The following is a 16,189-nucleotide window of genomic DNA, read 5'->3' on the forward strand; positions in this document are numbered from 1 at the left end:
GCGGCGCCGGGTCTGGTCGGGCCGGGTCGGGCGGCGGTTGTGCCGGGCCGGGCGGGGCTGAGGGAGCGCAGCGGAGGGAGGGCGAGGCCGGGCGGCGGAGACCGAGGCCGAGGCCGAGGCGGAGGCCGGGCGGGCGGCGGGCGGGGCGCTGCGGCCGCGGCCATGGCCGACGAGACCCCTCGGAAGGGCAGCTTCTCGGCGCTTGTCGGACACACCAACGGCCTCACCAAGCCCGCGTCCCTCGCCGCGGCCGCCGTCACCTCCAAGCCCGGGGCCGCCGGCGGCTCCAAGAAGCTCGTGATCAAGAATTTCCGAGGTGGGTGCGGGGCGGGCGGGCGGGCGGGCGGGGCTGGGGTCCCTCCCCTCGGCCGCTCGGGCTGCGACGTCGGCGGGGCGGCGCGGGCCGGCGGCGGCTTCCCCTTGGTCTGTACAGTTGGTCCAATGGCATTGAGTGACGCCAGGTAACTCAGGTGTCCCGGTTCGCACGGCCGAGCCGGAGCGAGTAGCAGGACTGAAGCTCTTCGTGATGTAATTTAATTACTTGCTCCACTTCTCACCAGCTCTGTCGCTGTCACTGTCTCAGAGCAGGCGTCTTCGATGCAGACACACCAGTTACAAGCTTATTCTTCACCTTCCTCCCAGCTTGGAGTAGTTTCAGTCGACTTTAAATGTTGTAGAGAGCTTAACTATTCCACGTTTATACGTTTGTGAAACCCACTTGTTACGTAAAGGAATACTGTAAGATTTGTAGGATTCCTACGTGTGCTTATCCTAAGTATCAGTACTAGACGTATTTGTTTAGCCAATCGAGGATGGGATGGTTGCATAGTCTGTAACCCAAGAAATTTATAAATATGGTACTTGCATTGGGAAAACCTAATTTTTGCGTTCCTCAGCTATGTGTATTTTAAGTACTTTTTTTGTGGAATAGTTTTTTAAAGATGTGTGATTCTTAGCATGGATGCCATTACCCACTGACTCCATCTGCATTTACAGACAGACCTAAATTGCCTGATAACTACACTCAGGACACCTGGCAGAAACTTCATGAAGCAGTGAAAGCCATACAAAGTAGTACCTCCATCAGATATAACCTGGAAGAGCTCTACCAGGTAAGGCTCCACATGTGCAAAAAGCAGAGCTTGTTAGAATTCTCACTGAGATGTAAACGCGCAGTTTTCTTAGGGAGAACTTTAAGACCTGAGGGGGCCAGGGTCCGGTTTTTCACTTACCTGATTGTTTCTTATAGTGTCTAAATAGCACAATTATCCAACTCCAGTGAAATGTGACCCAGACGTGGATTTTGTGCTTCTCGGTGTTGTTTCAGAGTCAGTAATGAAGGGGATAATAGAAATCGACTCTGCCTGCAACAAGAACAGTAGGAGTTCTGTGGCAGCGTGTTCCAAGTCGAGGAGGGTTTTCCGTTTTTGGTGGTTGTGGGATTTTTATTTCATTTTCAGGCCTCAGCTGTCTAGAAGGGTATTTAACGTTAACCCATTACAGGAGAGAAATGCGTTTCTAAGAGTCACATGACTTTTAATATTTTCCAAATATGCAGCAAACTATTATTATAATTCCATGATGTTATATATGAAAATCTTATTACAGTTTGACTTGTTAATGTGGATTTTCCCCTTTTCATTGTGTTTTGTGATTAATTGTTGCAGTTAAAATGTGCAGACTGGTTTTGTTACATTTAATTTGAGATAACGATGTTCCTTTTCTAACACCAGAAGAAGTGATCAAAAGTACGTTTCACTGTTGGGATATTTCAGTTACACACAGACTGGTTTTCCTGATATCTTGTTTTTAAAGAATGACATTCGCTAACTAGTCTAATATTATCTACATTTTAGGTAATTTGATAGCACAATTTCTACTAAGAGACTTAAGTTAAAAAATTTTTTTCTGTTTACATAAGTGATTACATTATAAAAATTATGCAAACTACAAAAAGTACAAAGAAGAAAATAAAAATCACCTATATTCCTACCACCCAAAGAAGACTACCATTGACAGTCGATGGACACCTGTCCCTTCTTCGTCTTAAGTTTGTGTGAGGTTACTGTATTGTTTAATAGACTTAATTACAGTGAAAAATATGTACTTCAACAAGTTTTAACAAATGTATCCAATTGTATAACCACCACACAAGATACAGAATGTTTCTGTCACCCCGAAAAGTTCCCTGAGGCCCCTTTGCAGTGGGTCCTGTCCTGTGCCCTAACCCCCAGTCCTTGGCAGTCACTGATGTGCCTTGTGTCGGTATGTTTTGCCATCTCTAGAATCTCATGTCAGTGGAACCGTGCAATTGTGCCTAGCTCCTTTTGCTTAGGGTAGGGCTTGTGAGTTAGGCGCGTGCATGCGTCCTGACAGTAATTTGTTTCTTTGTCGCTGAGTACTCTGGGACCACCAATTAGTTATCCTGAGGTAATGGACGTCTGGGTGTCTAGTTTTGGGTTGTTATGAATAAAGCTGCTGCAGACATTCATGGGTAAGTCTTCGTGTGGACAAAAATTCTCATTTCTCTCGTATGAACATCTAGAAGTAGGTTCTCAGAGTAAAATGGAAAGTGAATTTAACTTTACAAGACATTTCCTAACTTTTGTGGACAAAAATTCTCATTTCTCTCGGATAAACATCTAGAAGTAGGTTCTCAGAGTAAAATGGAAAGTGTGTATTTAACTTTACAAGACATTTCCTAACTTTTTCAAAATGGCTTCACCATTTTGCCTCTGCCAGTGGTGTGTGAGCGTTCCAGCGGCTCCGTGTCCTTGCTGACATTGGGTATCGCCAGTCTTTTTAATTTTTGCTATTCTAGTAGGTGAGTAGTGGAATTTCACTACGGTTTTAATTTGCATTTCCCTAACGATATTAAGTATCTTCTCTTGTGCCCGTTGCCATTCCATACACCTTCTTTAATGAAGCGTGTGTTCAAATCTTCTGCTCATTTTTTATGGTGGTGTTTATTTCCTTATTATCGAGTGTTTGAGTTTATTATGTGTTCTGAGCGTGCATCCTGTACCAGGTATTTGCCCTGCAAATATGTTCTCCCAGTTTGCAGCTTGTCTTCTGATTCTCTTAACTATGGCTTTCAGAGAGCAGACGTTTTAAATTTTGATGAAGTCTTTGTATCAGTTTGGTCTTTATGGATTGTGCTTTTAGTGTCTCTCTGAGAAGTCTTTGCCTAATCTAAGGTGGTAAAGATTTTCCCTTGTATTTCCTTCTTTTAGCGTTTTAGGTTTTACATTTAGGTCTGTTATCTGTTTTGAGGTGAATTTCTGTATTTGATGTGAGGTATAAATCCAAGTTCACTGTCTTCCCTGTGGAGGTCCAGTTGGTCCAATGCCGTGTGTTGAGGTGTCTGTCTTCCCCAGCAAACTGCCTTCGCTCCTCTGTCAGACGTCCTTGCCCCTGGGAGTGTGGGTGTCCTAAGTCTCCAGGTCTGGAGCGCTGGCCCTGCAGCTTTATCCTTTTTTGGGTAAACTTGTTTTGGGTGTTCTAGGTCCATTATATTTCCATAAGAATTTTAGAATCTGTTTGCCAATTTCTGCAAAAAAGCCTCCTAGGATTTTGGTTTGGATTATGTGTAATTGTAGGTGAGCGTGGGGAGAGCTGCTATCTTGACAACACTGAACCCCCCAGTTGACCACAGGGGACAGCTCTCGCTTAGTTAGGTCTCAGCAATGTTTTCTAGTTCTGCTGTGCGGGTCTTGTACATCTTTTGTGAAATTTATCCCTAAAGCATTTCATATTTTTATGGTATTGTAAAAGGTAGTATAAATTTTAATTTCTGGTTGTTGATAGTACATAAAAATACAACTCATGTTTATATATTGATCTTGTATATTGCTGTCTTGCTAACCGCTCTTATCTCTAGTAGCTTTTTTGTAGATCCCATTGGATTTTCTGTGTAGACAATCATGTCGCCTATACACAGAGATAACTTTACTTCTCCCTTTCTAATCTGCATGCCTTTTATTTCCTTTCTTGCCTCATTGCACTGTATAGAACCTCTGGTGATTAGTACGATGGTTAATAGAAACGGAAAAAGCAGACATCCTTGTTTTGTTCCTGGTCTTAGGGGAGAAAGCTTTCAGCCTTTCATCATTGAACACCATACGATGCTAGCTGTGGGTTTTTCAAAAATACCCATTATCAGGTTGAGGAAGTTCCTTTCTGTTCCTAGGTTGTTGAGAGTTTTTATCAGAAATACATGTTGGATTTTGACAAATTCTTCTGTGACTGTTGAGATGGTCATGTGATTTTTGTTTTTTAGTTCATTAATTACATGGATTGATTTTTCAAATGTTAAACCAGTCTTTCATTCTGGTATAAATCCTACTTGGTCATGATGTATTATCTTTTTTATGTACTGTTGGACTCAGTTTGCTGACATTTTGTTAATTTTTGCATCTGTGATCACAAAGGATATTGTATTATTCTCGTGTAATGTCTGTGTCTAGTTTTAGTATCAGAGTAATGCTGGCCTCATAAAGTGAGTTGGAAATGTTCTCTTCTTTTCATTGTCTAGAAGACTTTATATGGAATTGGTATTATTTCTTTTTTGGTTTTTTTTAAATAAATGTATTTATCTATTTTTGGCTGTGTTGGGTCTTCGTTGCGGTGTGTGGGCTTCTCATTGCGATGGCTTCTCTTGTTGTGGAGCACAGGCTGTAGGCGCATGGGCTTCAGTAGTTGTGACACTTGGGCTCAGTAGTTGTGGCTCGCAGGCTCTAGAGCACAGGCTCAGTAGTTGTGGCACGCGGGCGTGGCTCATGGGCTCCAGAGCGCAGGCTCAGTAGTTGTGGTGCATGGGCTTAGTTGCTGTGCGGCACGTGGGATCTTCCCGGACCAGGGCTTGAACCCGTGTTCCCTGCATTGGCAGGTGGATTCTTAACCACTGCACCACCAGGGAAGTCCAGAATTGGTATTATTTTTTTCTTAAATGTTTGAGAGAATTCCCCGGTGAAGCCATCTTGGCTTTCTTTGTGGAAAGATTTTCAACTACAAATGTCATTAGTAGATATAGAACTATTCAGTTTATCCATTTCTTTAAGTTCACTCATCTTCTGCAATGTCTAATCTGCCACTAATACCATCTGGTATAATTTTCACCTCTGCATTGTTTTCCTCTCTAGGTGTTCAATTTGAATCTTTTTTTGTATCTTCTCTTTGCTTAACTTTCTCTAACGTGTGGAACACAGTTATAGCTCTTTTATGTCCTTGTCTGCTGATTCTGTCAATTCCAGGTTGCTTTGACTGACTGATTTTTCTCCCCAGTAAAGGTTGTTTTCCTACTTCTTTGCATGTTTGATAGCTTTGATTGGATGCCAGACATTGTGAATTTTGACTTGTGTGGTAGATGCTTTTGTATTTCTCTGAATATTCTTGAGCTTTGTTCCAGACTTGGTTAAATTATTTAGAATCAGTTTGACCTTTCAGACTGTTGCCTTTCAGCGTTGCTAGGCAGGACTAGAGCAGTGTTTCGTCCAGGGCTAATTGCCCTGCTGCTGAGACAAACCTTCCTGAATCCTCTGCCCGGCGTCCTGCTGTGTTCCCGCCTGGCTGGTGGGAAGTGTGTGAGCACCAGAGCCCAAGGTCTCTAAACTCTCGGGGGTTCTTCCCCTCACCTCGGCGGTCTCCTCCCACACACGTGCTGGACAACCCTCTGCTGAGCACTGGAATTGGACCTGAGGTCACCTCCCCTCGGGGCCTTCGCCCTGCAGACTCAGGCCTCGGCCCGGGGCGACTGCTCTGTGGCCTGGACGCTGGATGCCAGAGGCCAGAGTGGTTGGTGCTTGTCTCTCTCCTGTCTGCCAAGGCCACGGCCTCTCAGAGCCCAACGTGCAGCGCTTCGGAAACTGCTGCTTCGTGTATTATTTCAGCGAAGGCTGAGTCCGCTTCCTTTACTTCGTCTGGACCAGGAGCAAGAGTCCCACCGAGTGCCCAGACTCAGAGGCTTTTGATTTAATGAAATATTATGTCTTCCAGCTAGGGTTCATTATTGCTCTTTCCCTGGAGATTTGACTGTCTGGTATCAATTGCCCATCAGTTTTCTTAGCAGAATGACTTTGCTGGACCTTTTACCCAGGATGTGTTTCATAATAGTCACCATAGATATTATTGTAAACAGTGTTTCCAGATGCCCTGGGTATCGTGGGTGTCCGTGTGGGTGTATGTGAGACCCTGAGGGCTAGGGCTGCTTACCCCCAAAGTGGCACTCATTCCAGGGGACGTCTCAGGAGGGCCCGTGTGGGGGGCAGTGGATGGGCTTTTGGACGCAGGTGCGCGGGCAGGCGCCTGGTCACTCAGAAGTTCTAGCAAGTCTAAGTACATCTCTGCAGAGTGAGCCGCTCACATCTTGTGGAGCGAATGGGGTGGAGATAGTAAGTGATGTCACAGTGAGACTATCCTGGTCTCCAGTAGAGTGGACAGTGCACTGGACCTGGTGTTTCAGAATAAAGCCTGAGTTTCTGCTGAGGTGGTGTGGTATATAATTTGCCAAAGAATCTTATGTGCAAGGAACAGTTCTCACCAAAGCTGGAAAGGTTTTTTGTTTGTTTGTTTTTGAGGAGGTTTTCAGGATTATTTGAGGGAGAACTTCTTGTTTTGATGTTGATCAGTTTCCCAAAAGTGGGGTCTGGCATCTCCCCGTGCCAGGTCTGAGGAGGCCGCGGTGGAGGGAAAGGTCAACTCCAGCCTGTCTGCACAGCCTACCTGCAGTTTCTTAGTTACTTTGTTTTTGTTAGCTAGAAAGGGATATTCAGATTACATGAAAAAGTCTTAGTAGATACACATCCAGCTGAGAGTCATTCTCTTATTGTAACGCAAGGAGGAGGAGATTTTGAGTGCATAGATCTTTTCTGAATTTAGATCTGAAATCTCAGCTTGCTGAAGAAAGTATATCTTGTGTGTCTTAGGTCTATATGTTTTAGTCCTACTTGTCATCTCAATGAGGCAACAGAAGACAGAAGACTACATTTTCAAGAATGGTTTCGGGGAAGGCTATGTTGTTGATTTCAGACTAGTTTTTTGTTTGTTTTGTTTTTGGCTTTTTTTAATTATTGAAGAACAGTTGATTTACAATGTTGTGGCAATCTCTGCTGTACAGCAGTGACTCAGTTATACACAGAGATATTCTTTTTTAAATACGCTTTTCCATTACCATTTGTCCCAAGAGATGGGATATAGTTCCCTGTGTTATACAGTAGGACCTTGTTGTTTATCCATTGTAAATGTGGTAGTTTGCATCTACCAACCCCAAACTCCCAGTGCATCCCTCTCCCTCCCCCCTCCCCCTCGGCAACCACAAGTCTGATTTCTATGGATTTCAGACTAGTTTTGATGCACAGCATCAAACCTGTCACAGAGAACTTGCGCTTGAGAAAAGCTGTGCTGCTGATCTTGAGTCACGGGGTAAATGTCTCCAGGAAACCCTGTGCCTGGTGAGAGCTCGGTGAAGGAGAATGGAGTGGAGTCAGGTCCTGACGGATTAATAGGGTGGGTGAAAGTGATGCAAGCGGGTGAGGAAGCCCAGAAAATGGGAAACAAGTAGACACTTTATTTGATGGACCAATTTGAGAATGTAAATTAATCAAGAGTGAATTCAATGCATAAGTTATTCAAAAACAGAGAATATTCAGGTTCAAATATCTTAGGCCTAATAGGAAGGATTTTGTTAATTCAGCGGCTTTGGTCACTCAGCGAAATCAGTCATTTGTGCGAGGGCATCACGTCCGGCATTCGCAACGGGGGCCGGGAGGGTGGACGTCTTCCTGGGACACCGCCCCCCCCCCTCATTCTTCGTCCCACACTCAGGCCCAAGTCCTTGTCTCCTTTTTACGTTGCCCTTTGCTCGTTTCTTGTGGGTGGGAACCGCAGTCCTGGTGGCGGCTTCTCCTGTGTGGTGTGCTTGTCGCGTTTAGACGGGCCTGCCACCAAGTAGGGTAACCCGGGGCCCGGCTGCTGCAGGAAGCCGCTCGTCGGTCCTCGGGATAGTCCACGGGGGCGTGGTTTCCCCGGGCGTGGGGGCGGGGCTTTGTTTTTCCTTTTTCCCCTTCATTTACCTAAGTAACTCAGAGTACTTGCCTGCTCTTTCCCTTACGGTTTCTCACTCTGAAACGTCCCGCTCCGCCCTGACGGCAGCTGTCGCCGTAGCTACTGGCGCCCGAAGCGTGTCGTTGCCGGTGCCGCGTGGCTGTTTTGCTCCCTCAAGGCCCTGGCGGGGATCCCCACGGAGGGGCGCGCCCTCGCAGGCATGGGTGTTTCGCTGGGACACTGGTCTGTCCTGAGACAGATAAGCGTGTGCAGAGCGGGCGTGGTGGCAGGGCTGGGAGGCTGGGGCGAGCAGGTGTTTCCACTCGGCTGCGCTGGTGTGAGGAAAACCTCTGTGTCCCAGTGCTCGGAGGGCCCAGGTCCTGCCGCTCCCCTCCTCCAATGCCTGGATCCAGAGGTGTGCTCGGTGCCAGTACCGGTTCCGGTCACGTGAGGTGCTTCGTACACCACGAGGAGGCATTTCTAAGCGTCCAAGTGTGACTGAGTCTCCTGAACGTGTTCTGGGGAGGGCCTCCTGTGTTGGGCCGCTCCTGCAGCCCCAAAGAGCCTGCGGCGTCCCTGCCCCCCCGCGGGGAGCGAGCCGGTGACAAGGTGCCTGTAACATGAAGACGCCAGCAGTGACTCAGCAAAGACCCGAGAGGTGCCGGCGCCCCCAGCACGCCTGGGCGCCCCAGGGCTTGGCTGGTGGTTTTAAGAGGCCTCCAGAGTCTCAAAAAAGAAATCTCAGTGGGCTTCACGTAAATAGTAAGCATGTGCTCAACAGGACATATATATACGAGGGAGAGTTGGCTCTAGCATTCAACCAAAAAAGTCACAACTGGGAAAAGATTGTTTTGAGGACATTGACACCTGGTTCAGGAATCGGAGCATTCAGAAAATGGTTCTAAGATGTCCTTTTATGAAGGACACGTACCACTAAGCTTATCTTGATTTTTACCAAAGAAAAATGTTTTCTTCATATATTATATTAAAAATTTACTTGGTAATAATTGTTTGTAATGATTAACTACTGCTGCAGAGGCCTTTGTTAGGAGGTTATCTTGGTTTTTTTTTAAGAAAGAGACAGTGGATCTTGGACTGAATTATAAAAACATGAAGCTTTTGGGAAAGGCATTGAAGGATGTCAAAACAAAATGTGGATGGGGATCCCTTGTTCTAAGTAAGGCAGAATGTAAGGGAAAGGTATTTTTAGTCTCTTAATTATTGTTGTTAGTCCATGTTCTCTTTGACCTTTTATAAATATGCATGTGTTTTATGTATTATATATTTCTTTACATAATTATTTTCTTAATATCTACAAAAACTTAAGTTGCCCTTTTTTCCCCTCGGGAATATAGTATTTGAGTTAAGATTCCGAAGTGTCTCCATTCTGTATATCCCCCATATATTTTAAAATAGGTCAAAAATAGGCAGTAGAAAAACTACATTTCTGTTTACAATATTTCGTATTTGGATTGAATCAGATGCTGATTTTGTACATGAGATTTGAAAGAAAATTTTATTGGAACTGGTAAGAACATACAAGCATTATTCCTTTGATGTGGATCAAAACAGCTAATGAAAAATATTTCTGCCTCAAAACCTTGTTTCTTCATTAATTTGAGGCAGACTTGGCCCGTGTTCCTTCAGCTTATTTGGGACAGAATCATCAAACTCATGAGCGTGAAAGGAACTGGAATTCGTGTCGTTCTCCCCCCACTGGAGGGTGGTCACCAGGGTTTGGAGCAGGGATTTCCGGCTCTGGTTTCACATTGGCGATCGTCAGGGTCAACTCACACACCTTCCTGTGGCTCCACCTCAGACCAAGGAGTCATCCAGACACAGGCCGGGGGGGCTCAAGCTGCTTTTGAGTCCTCGGGGGACGGTGTGCAGCCAGCTTGAGAGGCTGTTGAAGAGGGAAGCTTCCGAGTATCATGAGAAGCCCAGACTGGGGCGGGCCCACCTGGGGCCTGGGTGTCCTGGGGCTGTCAGCGCGGCGCCGTCCCATCTGCACTCCAGGTTCACTGTTGTTACGGACCATTTTTGCCAAACTTTTACTGGATTCTGGCGTTCCAGCGATAATTGCCCTTGACCATGATAACTTATTTGTGGATTACGTAAGTGGTGGGCGTGGCTTTGTCACGATTAGAGCTGTTTGTACAGATGGGTTGCTTTTAAAGAACAAATTTGTCGTTCACAGTGAATAACTCATTTATCTCTTTTGTTTTCAGGCTGTTGAAAATCTTTGTTCTCACAAAGTTTCCCCAGTGCTCTACCAGCAGCTGCGCCAGGTCTGTGAAGGCCACGTCCAAGCACAAATCCTTCAGTTTAGAGAATATCCTTTTTTTGGCTTGTGAAGTTCCTATTTATTACCTAAGTATTTTGAAACTGAACATTAATAGGATAAAGAACTAATGAGTATCCTTAATATTAAAGCAAAAGCTTTTAAAATTCTCTTTTATTTATAGAAACAAAACCTTACATTTGTATCATACAACCCAACGTAACAGATTTTTTTAGGTGGAGTTTTTACTGTTTAAATTACTTGGCTGATCTGATTAAAGTCAGAGTGTCCATTTATCTAGTCTGTTTTGGAGTATTTAGGAAGAGTTCTGAAAAACATCTTAAGGTTTGAGTGCTGCTCTTCTTTGTTCTTGTTTTTTAAAAGTCTGTGTTAGTTTTCTGTGATTATAACCAATTCCCACAAAGTTGGCCGCGTGAACCAACCCCGGCCCCTTGGCTCCCGCTCGGCAGGTCGGCTCGCGGTGGGCTCGGTGGCTCTCGGCTCCGGGCCTCGCCGGCCCAGATCACGCCGGATATTTGGTCCCGACGAAGCCTTGCCCCGGGTGGGGCCCCACCTGGCCGCAGCCCCCGGGCCTCCCAGCACCTCAGGTTGGCTGGCGTGGGCTTGACCCTGTGCAGCCTTGCCTTCGGGCCCCCGCTGGCCACGGAGACCGGTCAGGGTGCCGCCACGTGGTGAGCGCCTCGGCTCGGCACTGGGCACCGGAGCTGCCGGGCCGCTGCCGAGGTGGCACCTGCCTACGTGTGCTTACGACGCAGGCCTTTTCAGACTGTTCGTGGAAGGTCTGATACTGTGAGCCGTTATAATTGTGAGCAGTTGTAATAGTTCTTCCAGAATTACTTGTTAACCGTTCAGCTATTCGGTCTGTGCTGTGACTCGCTCTGTTTTTAAGTTAGGAGTGGACCCTCGAGAAAGTGAGTGAGGCGCTTGGCTGGGACCCCTGTGGCTGTGGTCAGTGCGCCCCCAGCCCCTGCCCCTCCCAGCGGCCCCCACCCCCGCCGAGCCTCCTGCCGCTGAGGACCCCAGCGCCTTCCGATTTCACACGCCAGAAACGGGCTGCTCTGTGTTGCCTCCTCTCTCCATGCTCAGAATGTCGCACGTCACCTCGCAGCCGCGCCGAGCCCTGTGCCTGCTGCACCTCGGCCGAGGGGCGGCGCTGAGGGGTGCGCCTGTGTCCGGTACCGCGTCCGGTGCCGCGGAGCTGAGACAGGCTGGAGCAGGACTGAGGCCCGGGAGGCCGGGTCCTTGCCTCCGCCAGCTGCCTGCGCGCCCGTGCAAAGGGTGTGACGGTGCGCCGTGTGGCTGGGTGTGAGGGTGCTGTGTGGGCCGTAGGCGGTGTAGACGTCGTGACCGTGGGGCTTCGATGAACCCGTGCACGCAGTGCCCGGGTGCTTGGCGAGGTTTGCCCTGGGAGCCCGCACCGGGTGTCTTTTGCTGTAAACAGCGTCCTGAGAGTCAGGTCGTGCACGTGGTGCACGGATGAGGCGTGACGTCCGTCTCTGTGAGACCGGAAGTGACAGTTGACGCTCAGCCCTTGTCCTCCGTCTGCCCGTCCCCCGGTGCTGTTCACAGTGACTGGCTTCCTCGCCTCGGGGACAGCATCTCCAGAGCTGCCCTCTGGGCGGGGCCTTTGGTCCACCCCCCAGCCCACGAAGCCGCAAGGGGCAGTGGGGTGAAAGGGAAACGGGGAGGGGCAGGAAGAGATGGAGGACGGTGAGTGCAGGCAGGTTCATCACAGGTAGGCAGGGAGACACGGCGGCTGGAAACCACGTGTGTGGTTTCTGAGCTTCTGCCCTTTCAGTATCCTGATTACTAAATAACATGTACTATTCGGAGGCGAAGAGAGCAGAAAGTAAGGGGTTAAAATTGCAATAAGTAAATTGGCCGGTGTTTCTGACGTTTTCCTTAGCAGGTCTGCACAGACTCACTAGATAGTGTTTTGTTTTTAAAGAAGATTAACACATGCTGGCAGGATCACTGCAGACAAATGGTAAGCCTGCTGACACGCTCCCTGAGGGGGTCTCAGTACACACGCCCTCGTGGGGCTTTTCCTCCAGCCTCTGGCTCAGCTGGGCGGAAGGCAGATCTGAGTAGCTGGGAGTATGTGCCCCCTTTGCATCCAGCTGTGTTGTTTGTTTTTCTTTTTTAACAAAAGCGTGGCTCCATCCATCTTCCCTCAACCCCCAAGGAAGGCGGGGCCCGGTTGGGAGCTGGGATGGGGAGTTCTGTTCAGGTCAGGTGCTGCCATCCAGCTCCGACAGAGCTGGACAGTGGGTGGAGAAGAGTGGGGACGGTCTGCTCTTCTGGGGTGGGGCTGGCTGCGAGCTTGGCCTTCAGGCCGACCGCACAGGTAACTCATGGTGCCTGTGATTCCCCGTGGGTCTCTGAAGTTTTCCTTGATCTCAGTTTATGCCTGAGAATCAAGCCTGAATTCCATGAGTTTACTGTAACTAGACGAACAGGCTTAGACTTAGTAGATCTGTTGATTCTAATTTGATTTTATGTATATGAGTTTTCAGGGTGACCTGACTGAAAATTATGTAAGTGAGAGAAAAGATAGTATCAATAGCTTTCCTAACTAGGTTGAATTCTTTTGTTTCCTGACTGAGGTGAGTAGGCGACAACGAATGAGTCTCTCTTGGGCCAGGCACCGGGGGAAGGTAGAAACAGGTGAATGTGCCGGGAAGGTTCTCTCTAGGTGTGTAAGCAAACCTCCACGACACAGTCTGGGGCGCTCGCTGAGAGAGAGCCCTGGGGCCACCGCCCACCACGTGAGCCTGCAAAGTAAAGTCGAGTACACACACGTGGCTGAGAGCCTCATGCCGAAGTGATGAGCCGGAATGCTGGAAAAATTCAGCTTAGAGCATCTCCCAGCCTAAGGAGATTCCCCACGTCAGTCAGGAAGTGACTGAATTTCAAAGGCATCTTCAAGGCGAAGTGCTGTACAATCCCTACAGTCAGATTTTCTGGATAAAAGAGATGAAAAGCAAACACCAAGGGGAACGTGTAAATTCAGGGGAAAATCAATCATGAGGGTCTTGAAGATAAAAACATCTTTTCATTGAGAATCATGTTAGATGTGAGACAGCTAGGGTTGAATGTTTTGTTGGTAAGGTACGTAAGTAAGTCAAGTCCTCCTCTTGCCCTCCAGATCATGATCAGAAGTATCTTCCTGTTTCTGGATCGTACTTACGTGCTTCAGAATTCCATGCTTCCTTCTATCTGGTGAGTGTCCCCGGCCCTGGTCTGTGGTGGAGGCTGCGGCTGACCTGTGTCTCCGATGGTTGACTTGGTGACACGTGCCAGGGTCGCTGGCACACAGGCCTGCCCCTCGGTGGCTCTCGGCCCGGAAGCGTCTGTCACCGTGAGGGGCAGCCGCCAGTCCAGCACGTTCTCCTGCGGGCCTGGAAGTGCCTTGTGAAGCCCGTTTCTGTCACCTCTTCCACCTCTGCTCTGGGAAAGGCTGGGGAGCCGATCACCCTCTGATGGCGCCTCCCGGTGCTCTGCTGACCGGCGGGCACAGGGCGTTGGCGTCCATCTGCTCGGGGCAGTGTTGAGTCGGGAACCCCGTGCCCACGTTGCCCTGGGTCCCTGGTCCCCGACTTCCAGCGTCGTCCCGAGCAGCTCAGCCTTGGTGACGGGGCCTGTCTGTGGTCTCGCCCTCGGTCCCCTGGCCTGTGCCCACATGGACGTTCCCTCCCGAGTTAGCACGTTGTGCCCTCTCGCCACCTCTAAGTGCCGTTCTGTAAAGTCGCTTCCTTTTCTATCTTCCTGGCCGTCCGTTCACTCTGACCCAAGGCAGTGCGATTTCTCCTTCTACCACCGGGAAACCGCTTGTCTTTGTTTCCTGTAACCCACGCATGGGGCGGCTGGGGCCCTCTCTCCTCTCCGGAATTCCACGTCCCCTCTGCTCCTCTCTCCTCTCAGCCCCGACTCCTGCACGTCTCCTACTAGACACCCACGAACGTCTGCAGGACAGATCTTCGTTACTCAGAGAAGCAATCAGTTTGGAAAAGCTGCTGACGACAGGAAGTCACAGAGCTCCTCCTCTGTGCGGGGCTCTGTCCTAAGGGCTTCACCACCTCCTGATGGACTTCATCCTTAGCGCAGCTCCGTGAGGGATGACCGTCCTCCAGATGGAGAAACTGAGGCAGCGCGGCTGCCGCCGCAGGACCTTCTTCTGAAGCCACACTCTCAGCTCAGGCTCCAGCAAAGCCGCCAGGATGTGCCCGCGGCTTCCTCCTCCCTCGGCGCGCCTGGGCGCAGCAGGCTTCCCTCCCCACCTCCTCCCGTCTCAGCTAGTGGGCCGCTCCCACGGACTCTGCAAAGCTCAGGCCGGGCCTCCACTGCACACCCGAGTTTCTCACGCAGCCTCACAGCGATCCCTGCTGTCCTGCACGAGCACACTTGCTTCCCTGCCTGCTGCAGTGGACGGGGGCTGGTCGGGTTCACGCTCTGGGCAGTGCCTCCAGGTTAGACAGCAGGGTTACGTCATAAACTACGTTTAGACTATGGAGCCTGGCGAGCTGGGCACAGCAAGCTCCTTGTAATCTCTCTGCCTCAGTTTCTCCATCTGGAGGACGGTCATCCCTCACGGAGCCACGCTAAGGATGAAGTCCATCAGGAGGTGGTGAAGCCCTTAGGACAGAGCCCCGCACGGAGGAGGAGCTCTGTGACTTCCTGTCGTCAGCAGCTTTTCCAAACTGGTTGCTTCTCTGAGTAACGATGATCTGTCCTGCAGACGTTCGTGGGTGTCTAGTAGGAGACGTGCAGGAGTCGGGGCTGAGAGGAGAGAGGAGCAGAGGGGACGTGGAATTCTGGAGAGGAGAGAGGGCCCCAGCTGCCCCATGCGTGGGTTACAGGAAACAAAGACAAGCGGTTTCCCGGTGGTAGAAGGAGAAATCGCACTGCCTTGGGTCAGAGTGAACGGACGGCCAGGAAGCTAGGAAAGGAAGCGACTTTACAGAACAGGGCTTAGAGGTGGCGAGAGGGCACAGCACACTGAATCCGGAGGGAGCGGGCTGAGGGAGTGCGATGGACTCTGGTTTGCACCCTCAGTTCTGTCGTCCTGTGGCCAGGGCCACACAGGAGGAGCAGCTGGAGGATGGCGGCAGGGCAGGCGGAGGGTCCCAGGGCTCCCGGGCAGGACGGCGGGAACCCGCTGACCCATGCAGGAAAGAGGCAGCATTGATGAGGAAAGAAATACAAGGCACACCAGACTGTCAAGAATGAACATTTTTCAAAAAAAGGAGTTCTTGACACCTGGACCAGAGAGTTAGCAAGTCAGTAGCTTGGGGGTGATATTCGTAGTGTAGCTGGAGCTTCACCCAGAACTTCTAAGAAGTGAAACTGGAAGTCTTGTCTTCTCTGTTTGTCCAGGGATATGGGATTAGAACTATTCAGAAACCATATTGTTAGTGATAAAATGGTTCAGACGAAAACCACGGACGGCATCCTGCTGCTGATCACGCGGGAGCGCGGCGGGGAGGCCGTGGACCGGAGCCTGCTGCGGAGCCTGCTGGGCATGCTGTCCGACCTCCAGGTGGGCACGCGCCCTCACAGCTCACGGGGCAAGCGCCGGGCCCCGCCCAACTGCTTGCACCCGGCTGACGAGGTGTCAAGGATGTCGGTGTCGGAGCTGACGCCGTTAGAGTATTGGTAGGCAGTATGGGAGGGGAATGGCTCGGCTGGCACTCACCCGGAGCCGGGGAAGGGGCAGCTTTTGCCACACAGACGCAGTGCCCTGGGAGGCGGCTGGGGCCTGGGAGCACCCTGGGCAGAGCAGGGGGGCTGGGCGGGCCCGGGCAGCTTGTCGCGGGCACAGGGCACGGCAGCCATGCGCACTCGACA

At 49.8% G+C, this 16,189-nt stretch overlaps 1 protein-coding gene across 2 annotated transcripts in view; it reads left to right on the plus strand.

Annotated features, from left to right (window-relative positions):
* Positions 1 to 113: 113 nt before the first annotated feature.
* Positions 114 to 16,189, plus strand: part of CUL4A (cullin 4A) — a 44,967-nt gene continuing 28,891 nt past the window's right edge. Inside the window, exons 1-6 of one of the 2 annotated variants that reach the window (XM_036831716.1) lie at positions 114 to 316; positions 997 to 1,112; positions 10,269 to 10,372; positions 12,260 to 12,329; positions 13,491 to 13,564; positions 15,719 to 15,881. In XM_036831716.1, coding sequence (XP_036687611.1) covers positions 163 to 316; positions 997 to 1,112; positions 10,269 to 10,372; positions 12,260 to 12,329; positions 13,491 to 13,564; positions 15,719 to 15,881 — 681 coding nt within the window. In that variant the 5' untranslated portion in view covers positions 114 to 162. Of the gene's footprint in view, positions 317 to 996; positions 1,113 to 10,268; positions 10,373 to 10,404; positions 10,456 to 12,259; positions 12,330 to 13,490; positions 13,565 to 15,718; positions 15,882 to 16,189 lie in introns of those variants that run through there. The other variant, XM_036831717.1, reaches the window with a different exon arrangement.

The sequence above is a fragment of the Balaenoptera musculus genome, chromosome 18 (assembly GCF_009873245.2).
Source record: "Balaenoptera musculus isolate JJ_BM4_2016_0621 chromosome 18, mBalMus1.pri.v3, whole genome shotgun sequence".
Classification (NCBI taxonomy): Eukaryota; Metazoa; Chordata; class Mammalia; order Artiodactyla; family Balaenopteridae; genus Balaenoptera; species Balaenoptera musculus.